Source organism: Thunnus thynnus, chromosome 9, assembly GCF_963924715.1.
Source record: "Thunnus thynnus chromosome 9, fThuThy2.1, whole genome shotgun sequence".
NCBI lineage: Eukaryota > Metazoa > Chordata > Actinopteri > Scombriformes > Scombridae > Thunnus > Thunnus thynnus.
The window spans coordinates 16,538,094-16,554,636 of NC_089525.1; the positions used below are offsets into that span (position 1 = coordinate 16,538,094).

The 16,543-nt window shown below is 40.2% G+C and overlaps 4 protein-coding genes across 4 annotated transcripts; all 4 read left to right on the forward strand.

The window, feature by feature from the left end:
- The first annotated feature begins 102 nt into the window (after positions 1-102).
- On the forward strand, positions 103-2,493 carry LOC137189399 (protocadherin alpha-8-like). The gene has a single exon (XM_067599196.1). The coding sequence runs from the start codon at positions 124-126 to the stop codon at positions 2,491-2,493; it is 2,370 nt and encodes a 789-aa protein (XP_067455297.1). The 5' UTR covers positions 103-123.
- A 610-nt stretch (positions 2,494-3,103) lies between these two features.
- Positions 3,104-5,578, forward strand: LOC137188911 (protocadherin alpha-3-like). The gene has a single exon (XM_067598495.1). It carries the CDS (start codon positions 3,212-3,214, stop codon positions 5,576-5,578), a length of 2,367 nt encoding a protein of 788 aa, XP_067454596.1. The 5' UTR covers positions 3,104-3,211.
- A 1,436-nt stretch (positions 5,579-7,014) lies between these two features.
- Positions 7,015-9,364, forward strand: LOC137188912 (protocadherin alpha-8-like). The gene is given in 2 exon segments (XM_067598496.1): positions 7,015-7,044; positions 7,046-9,364. Coding segments are annotated over 2 exon segments (2,349 nt in total).
- A 1,214-nt stretch (positions 9,365-10,578) lies between these two features.
- Positions 10,579-16,532, forward strand: LOC137188914 (uncharacterized). Its single transcript, XM_067598500.1, is given in 4 exon segments — positions 10,579-13,021; positions 13,471-13,537; positions 13,540-15,815; positions 16,425-16,532. Coding segments are annotated over 4 exon segments (4,806 nt in total). The 5' UTR covers positions 10,579-10,666.
- The last annotated feature ends 11 nt before the right edge of the window (positions 16,533-16,543 follow it).

The following is a 16,543-nucleotide window of genomic DNA, read 5'->3' on the forward strand; positions in this document are numbered from 1 at the left end:
GATCAGTTTTCGCGTCCATACAAATTGCTCGCATTGTAATCGGATACTCTATATAATTAATGGATGTGTGATGACTTGATCGATCTCTTTATAACTGTTGGATTTATCATTTGACACCAGACAATGGAACAAAGAGGACAAGACTCCTGGCGACCGCAAGGAAAATGGTTCGCCTTCGTGCTGACTTTGAATTTGATTTTCGGCAAGGCCACGGGACAGATAAGATTTTCTATATCGGAAGAGATCGAAGAAGGAACTGCTGTTGGGAACATAGCAAAGGATCTGGGAATAGATCCAAGTATATTAAAAGCGAGGGGGTTTCGTATTGTTTCCGGCTCCACCGAACCCCTTTTCCAGGTAAACCAAGACGATGGGGTTTTATTCGTAAATCGTAATATTGACCGAGAAGAAATATGCCAGCGGACCAGTGTATGTCTGATAAACCTTAAAAGTGTGCTAGAGAACCCACTAGAGATCCATTATGTTGCCGTGGAAGTGTTAGATGTAAATGACCACTCGCCCTCTTTCCCGGAGAAAAACAAAAGGCTAGAGATTTCAGAGTCCACCTTACCGGGAACAAGATTTCAATTGCATGCTGCTCTCGATCCGGATGGCGGTGTGAATTCCGTCCAACAGTATAAACTAAGTCAAAATAATATTTTTCGACTAGAAGTGAAGGACCGCGGGAAAGATGGCAAAGTCCCTGTTTTACAAATACAAAGCCCGTTAGACAGAGAGGTCTCTAGCAGCCATAAACTACTGCTTACAGCCCTGGATGGGGGTAAACCTCCGAAATCAGGGACTATGGAGATATTAGTAGATGTATTAGATGTGAACGACAATGCACCTGTTTTTACAAAAGATGTATATTCCACAGAGATAAGTGAAAATTCACCAGTTGGCACAATAGTCATACGAGTAAACGCCACAGATTTGGACGAAGGTTTGAATGGCGAAGTCAGTTATTCTTTTGGTAATGTTAATAATAAGGTGCGTGAACTCTTTGATGTCAACCCGAGCACAGGTGAAATAACCGTGAAAGGACAATTAGACTATGAAGTGGATGACAGTTACGAGATAGACATTCAAGCATCTGACAGCGGTGCTGTTCCATTTAGGACAGAAAAAAGCGTTACTGTAAATATTATGGACGTAAATGACAATGCACCTGTAATTGACGTAACGTCCCTGTCTAACAAAATTTCAGAGGATGCTAGACCCGGAACTACAGTAGCACTTCTTAGTATTACTGACTTGGACTCTGGAGTAAACGGAAAAGTTATCAGCTTTGTTAAAGGCGATGTCCCTTTCACACTCACGCCTTCCATTCAAGACAACATGTTCGCTGTTGTAACAAAAACACAACTCGACAGGGAAAACAAATCGATGTATGATGTAACAATAATCGCTAAAGACGCAGGTGAACTAGCCTTAACATCTGAAAAGACATTAAGAGTTGTTGTATCCGACATAAACGATAATAGTCCAGAGTTTTCAAAGAGCCGATATAATTTTCATGTCACTGAGAATAACTCTCCAGGACTGTCGTTATTTTCTTTAATCGCGTCTGATCGTGATGAGGGAGACAATGCTGTTATTTCGTATCATATTCTCAGAGATGCCGCTTATGAAAATAAAGTGACATCATTTCTTAACATCAACTCTGAAAATGGAGATGTTTTGGCGCTAAAAAGTTTCGACTTTGAAACTCTGAAAACGTTCCAGTTCCAAGTTGTCGCCACAGATTCTGGAAGTCCGTCACTAAGCAGCAACGTCACAGTGAACGTGTTCATTCTGGATCAGAACGACAACGCTCCAGTCATCCTGTATCCAGTCAGCTCTAACGGTTCTGCTGAAGGTGTGGAGGAGATTCCCCGCAATGTGAACGCAGGACACTTGGTGACTAAAGTCAGAGCCTATGACGCTGATATAGGATATAACGGCTGGTTACTCTTTTCACTGCAGCAAGTTACTGACCACAGTCTCTTTGGTTTGGACCGCTATACAGGACAGATCCGAACACTTCGCTCATTCACAGAGACAGACGAGGCTGAGCATAAACTGGTCATACTGGTCAAAGACAATGGGAACGTTTCACTCTCGGCAACAGCTACTGTGATTGTCAAACTTGTGGAGCCCAAAGAAGCTTTTGCAGCTTCTGATGTTAAAAGTTCCGCAAAAGTTGACGAGGAAGACAATGTTACATTTTATCTGATGATAACTTTGGGCTCAGTGTCTGTACTTTTTGTCATCAGTATCATCGTGTTGATTGCAATGCAGTGTTCCAAATCCACAGACTATACATCCAAATACCTACAAGAAACAAATTATGATGGGACACTGTGTCACAGTATCCAGTACAGATCTGGAGACAAACGGTACATGTTAGTTGGACCCAGGATGAGTATAGGATCTACTATAGTCCCAGGCAGCCATGCCAATACTCTGGTGCTTCCTGACAGGAGGAGAGCATCTGGAGAGGTAAGACTTTAAAATATCCTAGCCCATTTTGTTTGTCTCTCCTGTACATAAATATACACTCTGGAGACCATTATGAGTACCAAAAACAACGAACTAATGGACTAAATAATTACCTTCCTCTGTGAAGAAAGTGTTTGGGGGGGGGGGGGGGGGGATATATACTGTATTTGAGTATGCATCTTGCAACGAGCTTGCTAATGGTGCACAGGACTATTTAGTTATGTGAAGAGTTGTGATAGCTGTCCAGGGTACTGAAATACATCGGCTTTACTGTTTCCCGGCCAACAAGAGTGAATGACTGGAATGTTTTGTTTTTTTCATAGTTCTTCATTTGCATGAATACGTAGCTCCTGTAAGTGTTTCGATTATGGGAATAACATATTGCTAATTCAGAACGCTTCAGGCATTTCCGACAGTTTCCAATCTTATTTCTGATCTCTGCAGGTATGCTGACAAAATATATAACTATAATGTAGTATGCATTCATACAATTTAAAGTGGTATACAATTCTGTCCTCTTGGTGTCACTGTAATATCATCGAGGCCATACAAGTGTTCGTCCCTCCCCTGAAAAAGCTTTTGTTTGGTACCTCAAAGCATGTGATGTAAGCATGCCAGTCGGATTAGACCGTGTGGGGCGTTTTTTCTAAAGATGCGATATTAAACTGTTCGGGTATGGAGAACTGATCATTCATAGAAACAGACACCTGCGTGTTAATGATCTTTGATAATGATGGGGAGCGTAAGACGGTCAAGTGACTACTGTTGGTTTGCTATTTATTTGTCGCTTCCACTGCTGTTTTTCGGAGAGCAGGCTGTGGCTGAATTAAGGTATTCTATTCCAGAGGAGGTGAAAGAGGGGACTGTTGTTGGAAATGTTGCGAAGGATCTTGGTTTGGACAAAACATCTTTGATTGAACGACGGTTCCGTGTTGTGTCTGGATATAAGGATACATTTTTCGAAGTAAACCCGGACAACGGTGCTTTACAGGTCCGTAAGAAAATCGACAGAGAGGAGCTTTGTCAGGGAAGTGGTGCATGCTTAATGGAGCTAAAAATCCTTGTTGAAAATCCACTGGAAATGCACCATATCATCGTAGAAATCACTGATGTAAATGATCACTCCCCTAGTTTTCCTGAAAAGCAACAGACATTTGAAATATTTGAACAAACATCTACAGGGACGCGATTCCAACTGCACGCGGCCCGTGATCCCGACGCAGGAATGAACTCTATCCGCACATATACATTAATGTCAAACGAACACTTTGAAATAGATATTAGTCAAAGCGATGAAGATAAAATACCATTTTTAGTGCTGAAAAAGTCCTTAGACAGAGAGCAAAACAATAAACACTTATTATTTGTTACAGCAGTTGATGGAGGTAAACCTCAAAGATCAGGCACACTAAATGTTTCCATTATTGTTCTTGACAGTAATGATAATCGTCCGATGTTTAGTCAAGATACTTACCAAATTGAAATATATGAAAACGTTCCAGTTGGTACAACTGTTACAAGACTAAACGCAATGGATTCAGACGAAGGCACTAATGGAGAAACAGAGTACAGCCTTAGTAAAACCTTGAGACGTAATGTTTATGACATTTTTGAACTGGATAGTTTAAGTGGAGAACTTAAAGTGAAAGGAATCGTGGATTTTGAAGAATCAGAAATCTATAAAGTAGATATTGAGGCATCGGATAAAGGGCAACCTCCATTAACAGGAAGGTGTAGAGTCGTTATTAAAATAAAAGACGTCAATGATAATCCACCAGAAATTGAAATCACATCACTGTCAAATACAGTGTCTGAAGATTCAAAGCCTGGCACTGTCATTTCCCTCATCAGTGTGACAGATAAAGACTCAGGTGTCAATGGAAAAATTATTTCACACATAACAAATAACGTGCCTTTTGAATTAAAGCCCTCCTATAAGGACAATATATATTCAGTTGTCACTAAGGGGTTTCTGGATCGAGAGGAGGTGTCACATTATGAAATAACAATAAAAGCCACCGATTGTGGCGAGCCTCCCTTATCGACTTTTAAAACCCTGAATATTCAAATATTGGATGTGAATGACAACAGACCACATTTCGAAAAAAAATCTTTAGAGTTTTACCTTTCAGAAAATAATATTGCTGGTACGTCAATATTCTCTGTAAGCGCTACGGACAATGATATGAATGACAATGCAGCTATTTCATATCACATTGTTAGAGGAGAAAATGGAAATGAAATGTCGTCTTTCCTAAACATTAATTCAGATAATGGACACATCACCGCGCTAAAAAGTTTCGACTTTGAAACTCTGAAAACGTTCCAGTTCCAAGTTGTCGCCACAGATTCTGGAACTCCGTCACTAAGCAGCAACGTCACAGTGAACGTGTTCATTCTGGATCAGAACGACAACGCTCCAGTCATCCTGTATCCAGTCAGCTCTAACGGTTCTGCTGAAGGTGTGGAGGAGATTCCCCGCAATGTGAACGCAGGACACTTGGTGACTAAAGTCAGAGCCTATGACGCTGATATAGGATATAACGGCTGGTTACTCTTTTCACTGCAGCAAGTTACTGACCACAGTCTCTTTGGTTTGGACCGCTATACAGGACAGATCCGAACACTTCGCTCATTCACAGAGACAGACGAGGCTGAGCATAAACTGGTCATATTGGTCAAAGACAATGGGAACGTTTCACTCTCGGCAACAGCTACTGTGATTGTTAAACTTGTGGAGCCAAAAGAGGCTTTTGCAGCATCTGATGTTAAGAGTTCTGCAAAAGTTGACGATGAAGACAATGTTACATTTTACTTGATGATAACTTTGGGCTCAGTTTCTGTACTTTTTCTCATCAGTATCATCATACTGATTGCAATGCAGTGTTCAAAAACCACAGACTATACTTCTAAATATCTACAAGAAACAAATTATGACGGGACACTGTGTCACAGTATCCAATACAGATCTGGAGATAAACGCTACATGTTAGTTGGACCCAGGATGAGCATAGGATCTACTATAGTCCCGGGAAGTCATGCCAATACACTGGTGGCTCCTGACAGGAGGAGAACATCTGTAGAGGTAAGGCTTTAATATGTAACGCTGCCTACAAAGAACTGTTTTGAATTACACTGTGGTTTTCTAGCAAATATTTGCTCTAACATCCAATTGCATAGTGATCCACACTACTACAGTTCCTATCAAATACAAAGAAGCAAAAACTTAGGAAAGAAGCTTTCTGTTGATATTATGTAAGGTTTGTGGACTTGTTGCCTGATTCAGCACGTTTAATCCAAGGTCATAACTGTTTGACATACAGTACCAGTCAAAAGTTTGGACACACTTCATCATTCAAGTGAATAGGAAGGTGTGTCCAAACATTTGATTAGTACTGTATATGTCAGTGAGTACTCTATTTCTGGGAGAAATGATTTAACTTAGCATATAATAATGTGGGACACAAGTCACTGGTTTTATATGCTAGATCCTGTCTGTTCCACAATTTACTCTTAGCTCCTCTCATCCTTTGGAAAGGTTGTGCATACTGTTATACTCTCAAAGACCTTAAGAGTAACAAAAGTGTTTGTTTTTAATGAAGAAAAAAGAGGAAATACTTCCCAGGGAGAAGAAAGAATAAAAAAGTTTATACCTTTGTGACTGAGGTGTCTGTTTGGTAAGGTGTTGGTAAAGAGTTTTAGCACTGACTTTCAACATTTTTTACAACATCATAAGTAAAGTTCTGTACGTTGTTGGTGATTGTAAATATATACAGTATAGGCATTGTGTAAAAGGCATAATAATTGAGTACAACATTTTGTGGTTAAGTTGAGAAAAAGGCTGCAACTCTGCTTGTGATCGCTGTCCATGGTGCTGAAATTCAAAGGCCTCACTACTGTCAAGTGAAAAGTAGAGCAAAGCAGAGGAAATATGTTAAAATAAATAGGCTAGTATTTTTCCACAAACCCTTGTTTGTATTACCACTTAGGAGTTTCAACTATTTATAATCTTGTTGTGCATATTTTATTTCATTGTAATGTCTTTTTTCCTGTGTGTAACAGAGAGGGAGAGAGAAAGAATGAACAAACAACAAGGATGCAGCCTTAAGAATTTAAGAATTTTGAAGGTTCCTTTTCTTTTTCTTTTTTTTTACATCATTGTGAATTGTTTATGATCATGTTGGTTTTCAAAACAAGCTTCTCTTCAGCTTCTCTAATATTCTGTGGTGGATTTCTTGACAAAACTGTATAACCTAGTACACCATTTTAACTACACTGTCTAAGGTGTTGTCCTCTTGGTGTCACTGTTACATCAATAAGGCCATAAGGACTCAGTCCCTCCTCTAACAAAGCTTTTGTCTACCACCTCACGGCAGATGATACATTTGATTTAAACATGCGAGTCGCATGAGGCTCCGTGGTGTTTTCTCTAAATATGCGATACACGCCTGGCTGATATAAGGATTTATTTGTTGCAGAAACGGGTTGGAGTGTATATACGTCTTTTTGAATAAGGATGGAAAGCGAAAGACAATGTCGGTCACTGGCCATCTGTTGGTTTGGTTTTTATTTGTCTCTACTGCTGTTTTTTGGAGAGCGGGCTCTGGCTGAATTGCGGTACTCTGTTCCAGAGGAGGTGAAAGAAGGAACTGTTGTTGGAAATGTTGCTAAGGATCTTGGTTTGGACAAAACCTCGTTGATTGACCGACGATTCCGAGTGGTTTCTGGATCCGCGGACGCGTTTTTCGAGGTAAACTCGGACAACGGTGCCTTACAGGTCCGTAAGAAAATCGACAGAGAGGAGCTTTGTCAGGGAAGTGGTGCATGCTTGATGGAGCTAAAAATCCTTGTTGAAAACCCCCTGGAGATACACTATGTGGTTGTAGAAATTACTGATGTAAATGATCACTCCCCTAGTTTTCCTGAAAAGGAACAAACATTTGAAATAGGTGAACAAACATCTCCGGGAACACGATTTCAACTGCACGCAGCCCGTGATCCTGATGCTGGAATAAACTCTATCCGCACATATACATTAACGGGAAACGATCACTTTGAAATAGATATCAGTCAAAGCGATGAAGATAAAATACCATTTTTAGTGCTGAAGAAGTCCTTAGACAGAGAAAAAAATACTAAGCACTCGTTATTTATTACAGCAGTTGATGGAGGTAAACCTCAAAGATCAGGTTCTCTAAATGTTTCCATTATTGTTCTTGACAGTAATGATAATCGTCCAATGTTTAGTCAGGATACTTACCAAATTGAAATATATGAAAACGTTCCAGTTGGTACAACCGTTACAAGAGTGAATGCAATAGATCCAGATGAAGGCACTAATGGAGAAATAGAGTACAGCCTTGGTAAAACCTTGAGAGGCAAAGTCTATGAGATATTTGAATTGGACAGTTTAAGTGGACAAATTAAATTGAAAGGAGACGTGGATTATGAGGAATCCGAGATTTATAAACTGGATGTTGAGGCATCAGACAAAGGAACACCTCCATTAATAGGAAGGTGTAGAGTAACTGTAAAGATAAAAGACGTCAATGATAATCCACCAGAAATTGAAGTCACATCACTGTCAAATAAAGTGTCTGAAGATTCAAAGCCTGGCACTGTTATTTCCCTAATTAGTGTGAGAGATAAAGATTCTGGTGTCAATGGAAAAATTATTTCTCGCATAACCTCAGATGTACCTTTTGAATTAAAGCCTTCCTATAAGGAAAACACATATTCAGTTGTCACTCAAGGATTTTTGGATCGAGAGTTGGTGTCACATTATGAAATAACAATAAAAGCCACCGACTGTGGTGAGCCTCCCTTATCTACTGTAAAAACCCTGAATATTCAAATATCAGACATAAATGACAACAGACCACATTTCGACCAAAATCCTTTACAGTTTTACCTTTTGGAAAATAATGTTGCGGGAACATCTGTGTTCTCTGTAAGTGCAATAGATAATGATGTGAATGAAAATGCAGCAATTTCTTATCATATTCTTCGAGGAGAAAATGGAAATGAAATGTCATCTTTCCTTAACATTAACTCTGATAATGGACACATTACAGCACTAAAAAGTTTCGACTTTGAAACTCTGAAAACGTTCCAGTTCCAAGTTGTCGCCACAGATTCTGGAACTCCGTCACTAAGCAGCAACGTCACAGTGAACGTGTTCATTCTGGATCAGAACGACAACGCTCCAGTCATCCTGTATCCAGTCAGCTCTAATGGTTCTGCTGAAGGTGTGGAGGAGATTCCCCGCAATGTGAACACAGGACACTTGGTGACTAAAGTCAGAGCCTATGACGCTGATATAGGATATAACGGCTGGTTACTCTTTTCACTGCAGCAAGTTACTGACCACAGTCTCTTTGGTTTGGACCGCTATACAGGACAGATCAGAACACTTCGCTCATTCACAGAGACAGACGAGGCTGAGCATAAACTGGTCATACTGGTCAAAGACAATGGGAACGTTTCACTGTCAGCAACAGCTACTGTGATTGTCAAAGTTGTGGAGCCCAAAGAGGCTTTTGCAGCTTCTGATGTGAAGAGTTCAACTAAAGTTGACGCGGAAGACAATGTTACATTTTACTTGATGATAACTTTGGGCTCAGTTTCTGTACTTTTTCTCATCAGTATCATCGTGCTGATTGCAATGCAGTGCTCCAAATCCACAGACTATACCTCTAAATATCTACAAGATGTTAATTATGATGGGACACTGTGTCACAGCATCCAGTACAGATCAGGAGACAAACGCTACATGTTAGTTGGCCCCAGAATGAGTATAGGATCTACTATAGTCCCGGGAAGTCATGCCAATACACTGGTGGCTCCTGACAGGAGGAGAACATCTGTAGAGGTAAGGCTTTAATATGTAGCGCTGCCTACAAAGAAATGTTTTGAATTGTACTAAGCATATGTTTGCCCTAAAATTCCATTGCATAGTGATCCAGACTACTACATTTCCCATAAAATACAAACCACATAAACGTAAAGAAAGTTTAATGCTTTCTTCTTCACATTATGTAAGATTTGTGGACTTTTGTCTGATTCAGCATGTTTTAATCAGTGTCATAATTGTTTGACATATATGTCAATGTCACTCTATTTCCGTGAGAAGTGATTTAACTTTACCAGCCAGCATACAATAATGGATTCAACTCCCTTTTTCTATTTGTTAGATCCCCTGTCTGGTCCACAATTTGCTCTTAGCTCTTCTCATCCTTTGGAAAGATTATGCACACCGTTATACTCTCAAAGCTATTATGAGAAACAAAACAGGTATTTCCCATAGACAAGAAAGAATTACAAAACTTGCAACTTTGTAATTGAGGTGTCTGTTTGGGAAAGTGTTAGTAATGAGTTTTATCACTGACCTTCAAGAATTGTTTAAACTTTTTTTTAACAATATCATAAGTAAAATTCTGTAAGTTGTTGATTGTTAGTATTTATATGCATTGTGTAAGGGACTTAATAGTTAAGCACCCAAATTCTGTGGTGCAGAAAAAGGCTACAAGTCCGCTCATGATCGCTGTCCATGGTGCTGAAATTCAAAGGCCTCACTAATGGCGAGCGAAAAGTAGAGCAAAGCAGAGGAACTACGGTAAAATAAATAGACTAGTATTTTCCACAATTCCTTGTTTGTATTACCACTAAGGAGTTTCAGCTATTTATATTCTTTTTGTGCATATTATATCTTATTGTAGTGTCTTTTTTTCATGTGTGTAGCAGAGAGGGAGAGAGAAAAGGTAAACATATGATAAGGATGTAGCCATAAGAACCTTTGAGTCTTTCACATGGTTGTGAATTGTTTATGATCATGTTTGTTTTCACGACCAGCTTTTTCCTCAGCTCTTTCTCTGATATCCCCTATTGTATTTCAAACCTAAACTATACAGTACAACCTACTGTAGTATACCATTTTAACTAAATTTTCTTAAGTGTTGTCCTCTTGGTGTCACTGTTACATCAATAAGGCCATAAAGGACTCAGTCCCTCCTCTAACAAAGCTTTTGTCTACCACCTCACGGCAGAGGATACATTTGATTTAAACATGCGAGTCGCATGAGGCTCTGTGGTGTTTTCTCTAAACATGCGATACTCGCCTGGCTGATATAAAGAATTATTTGTTGCAGAAACGGGTTGGAGTGTATATACGTCTTTTTGAATAAGGATGGAAAGCGAAAGACGATGCCGATCATGGGGCTTCTATTGGTTTGGTTTTTATTTGTCTCTACTGCTGTTTTTTGGAGAGCGGGCTTTGGCTGAATTACGGTACTCTGTTCCAGAGGAGGTGAAAGAAGGAACTGTTGTTGGAAATGTTGCTAAGGATCTTGGTTTGGACAAAACCTCGTTGATTGACCGACGATTCCGAGTGGTTTCTGGATCCGCGGACGCGTTTTTTGAGGTAAACCCGGACAACGGTGCCTTACAGGTCCATAAGAAAATCGACAGAGAGGAGCTTTGTCAGGGAAGTGGTGCATGCTTAATGGAGCTAAAAATCCTTGTTGAAAACCCCCTGGAGATACACTATGTGGTTGTAGAAATTACTGATGTAAATGATCACTCCCCTAGTTTTTCTGAGAAGCAACAGACATTTGAGATAGCGGAACATTCATCTCCGGGAACACGATTTCAACTGCACGCAGCCCGTGATCCTGATGCTGGAATAAACTCTATCCGCACATATACATTAACGGGAAACGATCACTTTGAAATAGATATTAGTCAAAGCGATGACGATAAAATACCATTTTTAGTGCTGAAGAAGTCCTTAGACAGAGAAAAAAATACTAAGCACTCGTTATTTGTTACAGCACTTGATGGAGGTAAACCTCAAAGATCAGGTTCACTAAATGTTTCCATTATTGTTCTTGACAGTAATGATAATCGTCCAATGTTTAGTCAGGATACTTACCAAATTGAAATATATGAAAACGTTCCAGTTGATACAACCGTTACAAGAGTGAATGCAATGGATCCAGATGAGGGGGCTAACGGAGAAATAGAGTACAGCCTTAGCAAATCATTAGCACGAAAAGTCTACGAGATATTTGAACTCGATAGGTTAAGTGGACAAATTAAATTAAAAGGAGGGTTAGATTTTGAGGAATCTGAGATTTATAAACTAGAAGTTGAGGCATCAGATAAAGGAACACCTCCATTAACAAGCAGGTGTAGAGTCATTATAAAGATAAAAGACGTCAATGATAATCCACCAGAAATTGAAATCACATCACTCTCAAATACAGTGTCCGAAAATTCAAAGCCTGGCACTGTTATTTCTCTCATCAGTGTAACAGATAAAGACTCCGGTGTCAATGGAAAAATTATTTCAAGCATAGCCAATGACGTGCCTTTGGAATTAAAGCCCTCCTATAAGGAAAACACGTATTCAGTTGTCACTAAGGAATTTTTGGATCGAGAGAAGGTGTCACATTATGAAATAACAATAAAAGCCACCGACTGTGGTGAGCCTCCCTTATCTACTGTTAAAACCTTTGACATTCAGATATCGGATGTAAATGACAACAGTCCACATTTCGACGAAAACCGATTACAGTTCTACCTGGTAGAAAATAACTTAGCTGGAGCGTCAATATTCTCTGTAAGTGCAACAGACAATGATGTGAATGAAAATGCAGCTGTTTCATATCATATTGTGAGAGCAGGGAGTGAAAATCATGTAACATCTTTCCTAAATATAAATTCAGAGAATGGACTGATTTCAGCGCTCAAAAGTTTCGACTTTGAAACTCTGAAAACGTTCCAGTTCCAAGTTGTCGCCACAGATTCTGGAACTCCGTCATTAAGCAGCAACGTCACAGTGAACGTGTTCATTCTGGATCAGAACGACAACGCTCCAGTCATCCTGTATCCAGTCAGCTCTAACGGTTCTGCTGAAGGTGTGGAGGAGATTCCCCGCAATGTGAACGCAGGACACTTGGTGACTAAAGTCAGAGCCTATGACGCTGATATAGGATATAACGGCTGGTTACTGTTTTCACTGCAGCAAGTTACTGACCACAGTCTCTTTGGTTTGGACCGCTACACAGGACAGATCAGAACACTTCGCTCATTCACAGAGACAGACGAGGCTGAGCATAAACTGGTCATAATGGTCAAAGACAATGGGAACGTTTCACTCTCAGCAACAGCTACTGTGATTGTAAAAGTTGTGGAGCCAAAAGAGGCTTTTGCAGCTTCTGATGTTAAAAGTTCAGCAAAGGATGATGAGGGGAATAACGTGACTTTTTACCTGATGATAACTTTGGGCTCAGTTTCTGTACTTTTTCTCATCAGTATCATCGTACTGATTGCAATGCAGTGCTCCAAAACCACAGACTGTGCTTCTAAATATCTGCAAGACACAAATTATGATGGGACACTGTGTCACAGCATCCAATACAGATCTGGAGACAAACGGTACATGTTAGTTGGACCCAGGATGAGTATAGGATCTACTATAGTCCCAGGCAGCCATGCAAATACTCTAGTGCTTCCTGACAGGAGGAGAGCATCTGGAGAGGTGAGTAAATATTTGTATTTGCTATATATACTATAACTTAAGGCTTACTTTTGTCATTATTGGATATAAATTGAGCCCACATGAGGATCATTTCAACAAACGTACATATAACATATTCAAAACACTTACATATATTGTGACATTTGGTACTGATCAATTTGGAGTGATAAAAATGTGTTATTACGCACATTCACAGGGTGGCAGTATCTTATCAGTATAGCTTCTAAGAACAGGATACACATGAGTCCGCCCCTTCTACGTTCAGTCTGGTTACAACATTTAGCTGTCAGTCTCGGAATAACCGCAGGGTGACTATTCTTCTTTCGTGAAACACATTACAAGGAGAATTGAATATACGTCATGCTGTAATGGATACAAAAATCTAGACAAGTGGATAATTATGGACGCGTTTGGATTCGTACTTTTACCCCAAAACATGAAACAAAGAGGGTGGGAGTCATGGCGACAGCGGCCACATTTGTTCGGCGTTCTGGTTTTGCTTTTGTTTTTCGGAGCAGCCTCGGCACAGCTGAGATACTCCATATCTGAAGAGCTCAAAGAGGGAAGTTTTGTTGGCAATATAGCTAAGGATTTGGGAATAGACCTGAATATAATGAAGCAGAGGGGATTTCGTATCATGTCCGGCTCGACTGAACCTCTTTTCAAGGTAAATGAGAATGACGGGGTCCTTTATGCGATACATAAAATTGACCGAGAGGAAGTATGTAAGGAGAGCAGTGTATGTTTAATTAACCTTAAAACTGTTCTTGAAAACCCACTAGAAGTACATTATGTCACCGTAGAGATAACAGATTTGAACGACCACTCTCCCACATTTCCAGAGAAAACAAAAAGGCTCGAAATTTTCGAGTCTGCGTTACCGGGGGCAAAATATCAGTTACAAAATGCCCACGACCCTGACGGTGGCACAAACTCTGTTCAACAGTATAAAATCAGTCAGAATGACCATTTCCGTCTAGAGGTTAAAGATCGAGGAAGAGATGGGAAAACTCCAATTTTACAGTTACAGAGGCAGCTGGACAGAGAGGCCAAACGTAGCCATAAATTGGTGCTGACGGCTACTGATGGTGGAAACCCCCCAAAGACAGGCACGATTGAAATATACATAGATGTTTTAGATGTCAATGACAATATGCCAGTGTTCACCAAAGATACATATGCAGCCGTTCTACAAGAGAACGCCCTAGTCGGCACGACAGTCACTCAAGTTAACGCAACCGACTTAGACGACGGTCCTAATGGAGAAGTTGTTTATTCATTTGGAAGTGATGTAAAAAGTAAAATTCGAGAGCTGTTTCATATTGACTCTGTTACTGGAGAGATAATTGTGAAAGGTCGTGTGGACTTTGAGGAACAAGACAGCTATGACATAGATATACAGGCTTCTGATAAGGGAATCATTCCGTTCAGAACAGATAAAAGTGTAATCATTAAAATTGCAGATATAAATGACAACGCGCCCGAGATAGAAGTGGCATCACTGTCAAGTGCAGTTTCAGAGGACTCTAGACCTGGAACAACTGTAGCGCTTATCAGCATTACTGATCTGGACTCTGGCATGAACGGCAAAATAATAAGCTACGTCGCCGAAGACAGTCCTTTTACATTAACGCCATCAATACAAGATAACATGTTTGCTGTTGTCACTAAGTCACAGCTTGACAGGGAACAACAATCAAGATATAATATTACAATAATCGCCAAAGACGCAGGCGAGCCAGCCTTAACATCCGAAAAGACTATTAGCGTTTTTGTGTCAGATACAAATGATAACGGTCCGGAGTTTTCATTGAGTCCCTATACTTTCTACATCACCGAAAATAATCCCCCAGGAGCCTCTGTGTTTTCCGTGAGCGCGTCTGATCGTGATGAGGGAGATAATGCGCTTATTTCGTATCACATTCTGAGGAACGCAGGTTATGAAAATAAAGTGACGTCGTTTCTTAACATTAACTCTGATAATGGAGATATTTTGGCGCTAAAAAGTTTTGACTTTGAAACTCTGAAAACGTTCCAGTTCCAAGTTGTCGCCACAGATTCTGGAACTCCGTCACTAAGCAGCAACGTCACAGTGAACGTGTTCATTCTGGATCAGAACGACAACGCTCCAGTCATCCTGTATCCAGTCAGCTCTAACAGTTCTGCTGAAGGTGTGGAGGAGATTCCCCGCAATGTGAACGCAGGACACTTGGTGACTAAAGTCAGAGCCTATGACGCTGATATAGGATATAACGGCTGGTTACTCTTTTCACTGCAGCAAGTTACTGACCACAGTCTCTTTGGCTTGGACCGCTATACAGGACAGATCAGAACACTTCGCTCATTCACAGAGACAGACGAGGCTGAGCATAAACTGGTCATACTGGTAAAAGACAATGGGAACGTTTCTCTCTCAGCAACAGCTACTGTGATTGTCAAACTTGTGGAGCCAAAAGAAGCTTTTGCAGCTTCTGATGAGAAAGGTTCTGCAAAAGTTGACGATGAAGACAATATCACATTTTATCTGATGATAACTTTGGGCTCAGTTTCAGTACTTTTTCTCATCAGTATCATCGTGCTGATTGCAATGCAGTGCTCCAAAACCACAGACTATACTTCTAAATATCTACAAGACACAAATTATGATGGGACACTGTGTCACAGCATCCAGTACAGATCAGGAGACAAACGGTACATGTTAGTTGGACCCAGAATGAGTATAGGATCTACTATAGTCCCGGGCAGCCATGCCAATACTCTGGTGCTTCCCGACAGGAGACGTGCGTCTGAAGAGGTAAGATCAGTAGTTTGTCTCCCTTTTCTGTAAGTTTTTATAGCTTAAATTTGTTTGTATTACATTCAGATTAATGATATTTTACTTAATTACATGCTCTCGAGATTGAAGGTTGTGCATCTGTCAGTAATGTAATCGGTTTTCTAGTTTGTATTTGCGGGATCACGCTAATTAACGTCCTTTGTCATGAAGCATACACTCTTCTACACTGATACCGGTGGGGAGATGAGTTGTAGTTGATGGCATTTGAAGCTCATTTGAAGCATGATACTAATCGGTAATATTGTGATGTAAAAGTTAATGTGTTCATGGATTATCTGTTAAATGAAGTTGCAGGGGCATCTTTGCCTCCTTTCTGCTTTGTAAGTGGAAATATGTCAGGACGCTTTTCTTCATTGTTAAAAAAAAAAAAGAAGAAGCTTTTATCTGCGTGCAAAGTCCACTTTAATACATTTTACTGTTGCTCCAAATACAGCACTGCAGTGTGATTCTCGGTCACTTGGTGTCAGTATAATGACAAATAATGCTTCCACACGTTTTCGTCATAGCCACTAGACCCATCCCATTCGCTTAACACCATAACTGACAAAACCCTTTACGTGCTAACAGCTTGAATGCACACTTCGGCTTTGTAAAAACTCTAATGCTCGGTTGGAGAACGATTGGATTATGACAACGAATGTGAAGGAGGAACTTTACGGTAGTATACGAGTATAGATCTTTGAAAT

Excerpts from the sequence above, each read along its gene's own strand:
- LOC137189399 (XM_067599196.1), top strand. The coding sequence starts at position 124 with ATGGAACAAAGAGGACAAGACTCCTGGCGACCGCAAGGAAAATGGTTC.
- LOC137188911 (XM_067598495.1), top strand. The coding sequence starts at position 3,212 with ATGATGGGGAGCGTAAGACGGTCAAGTGACTACTGTTGGTTTGCTATT.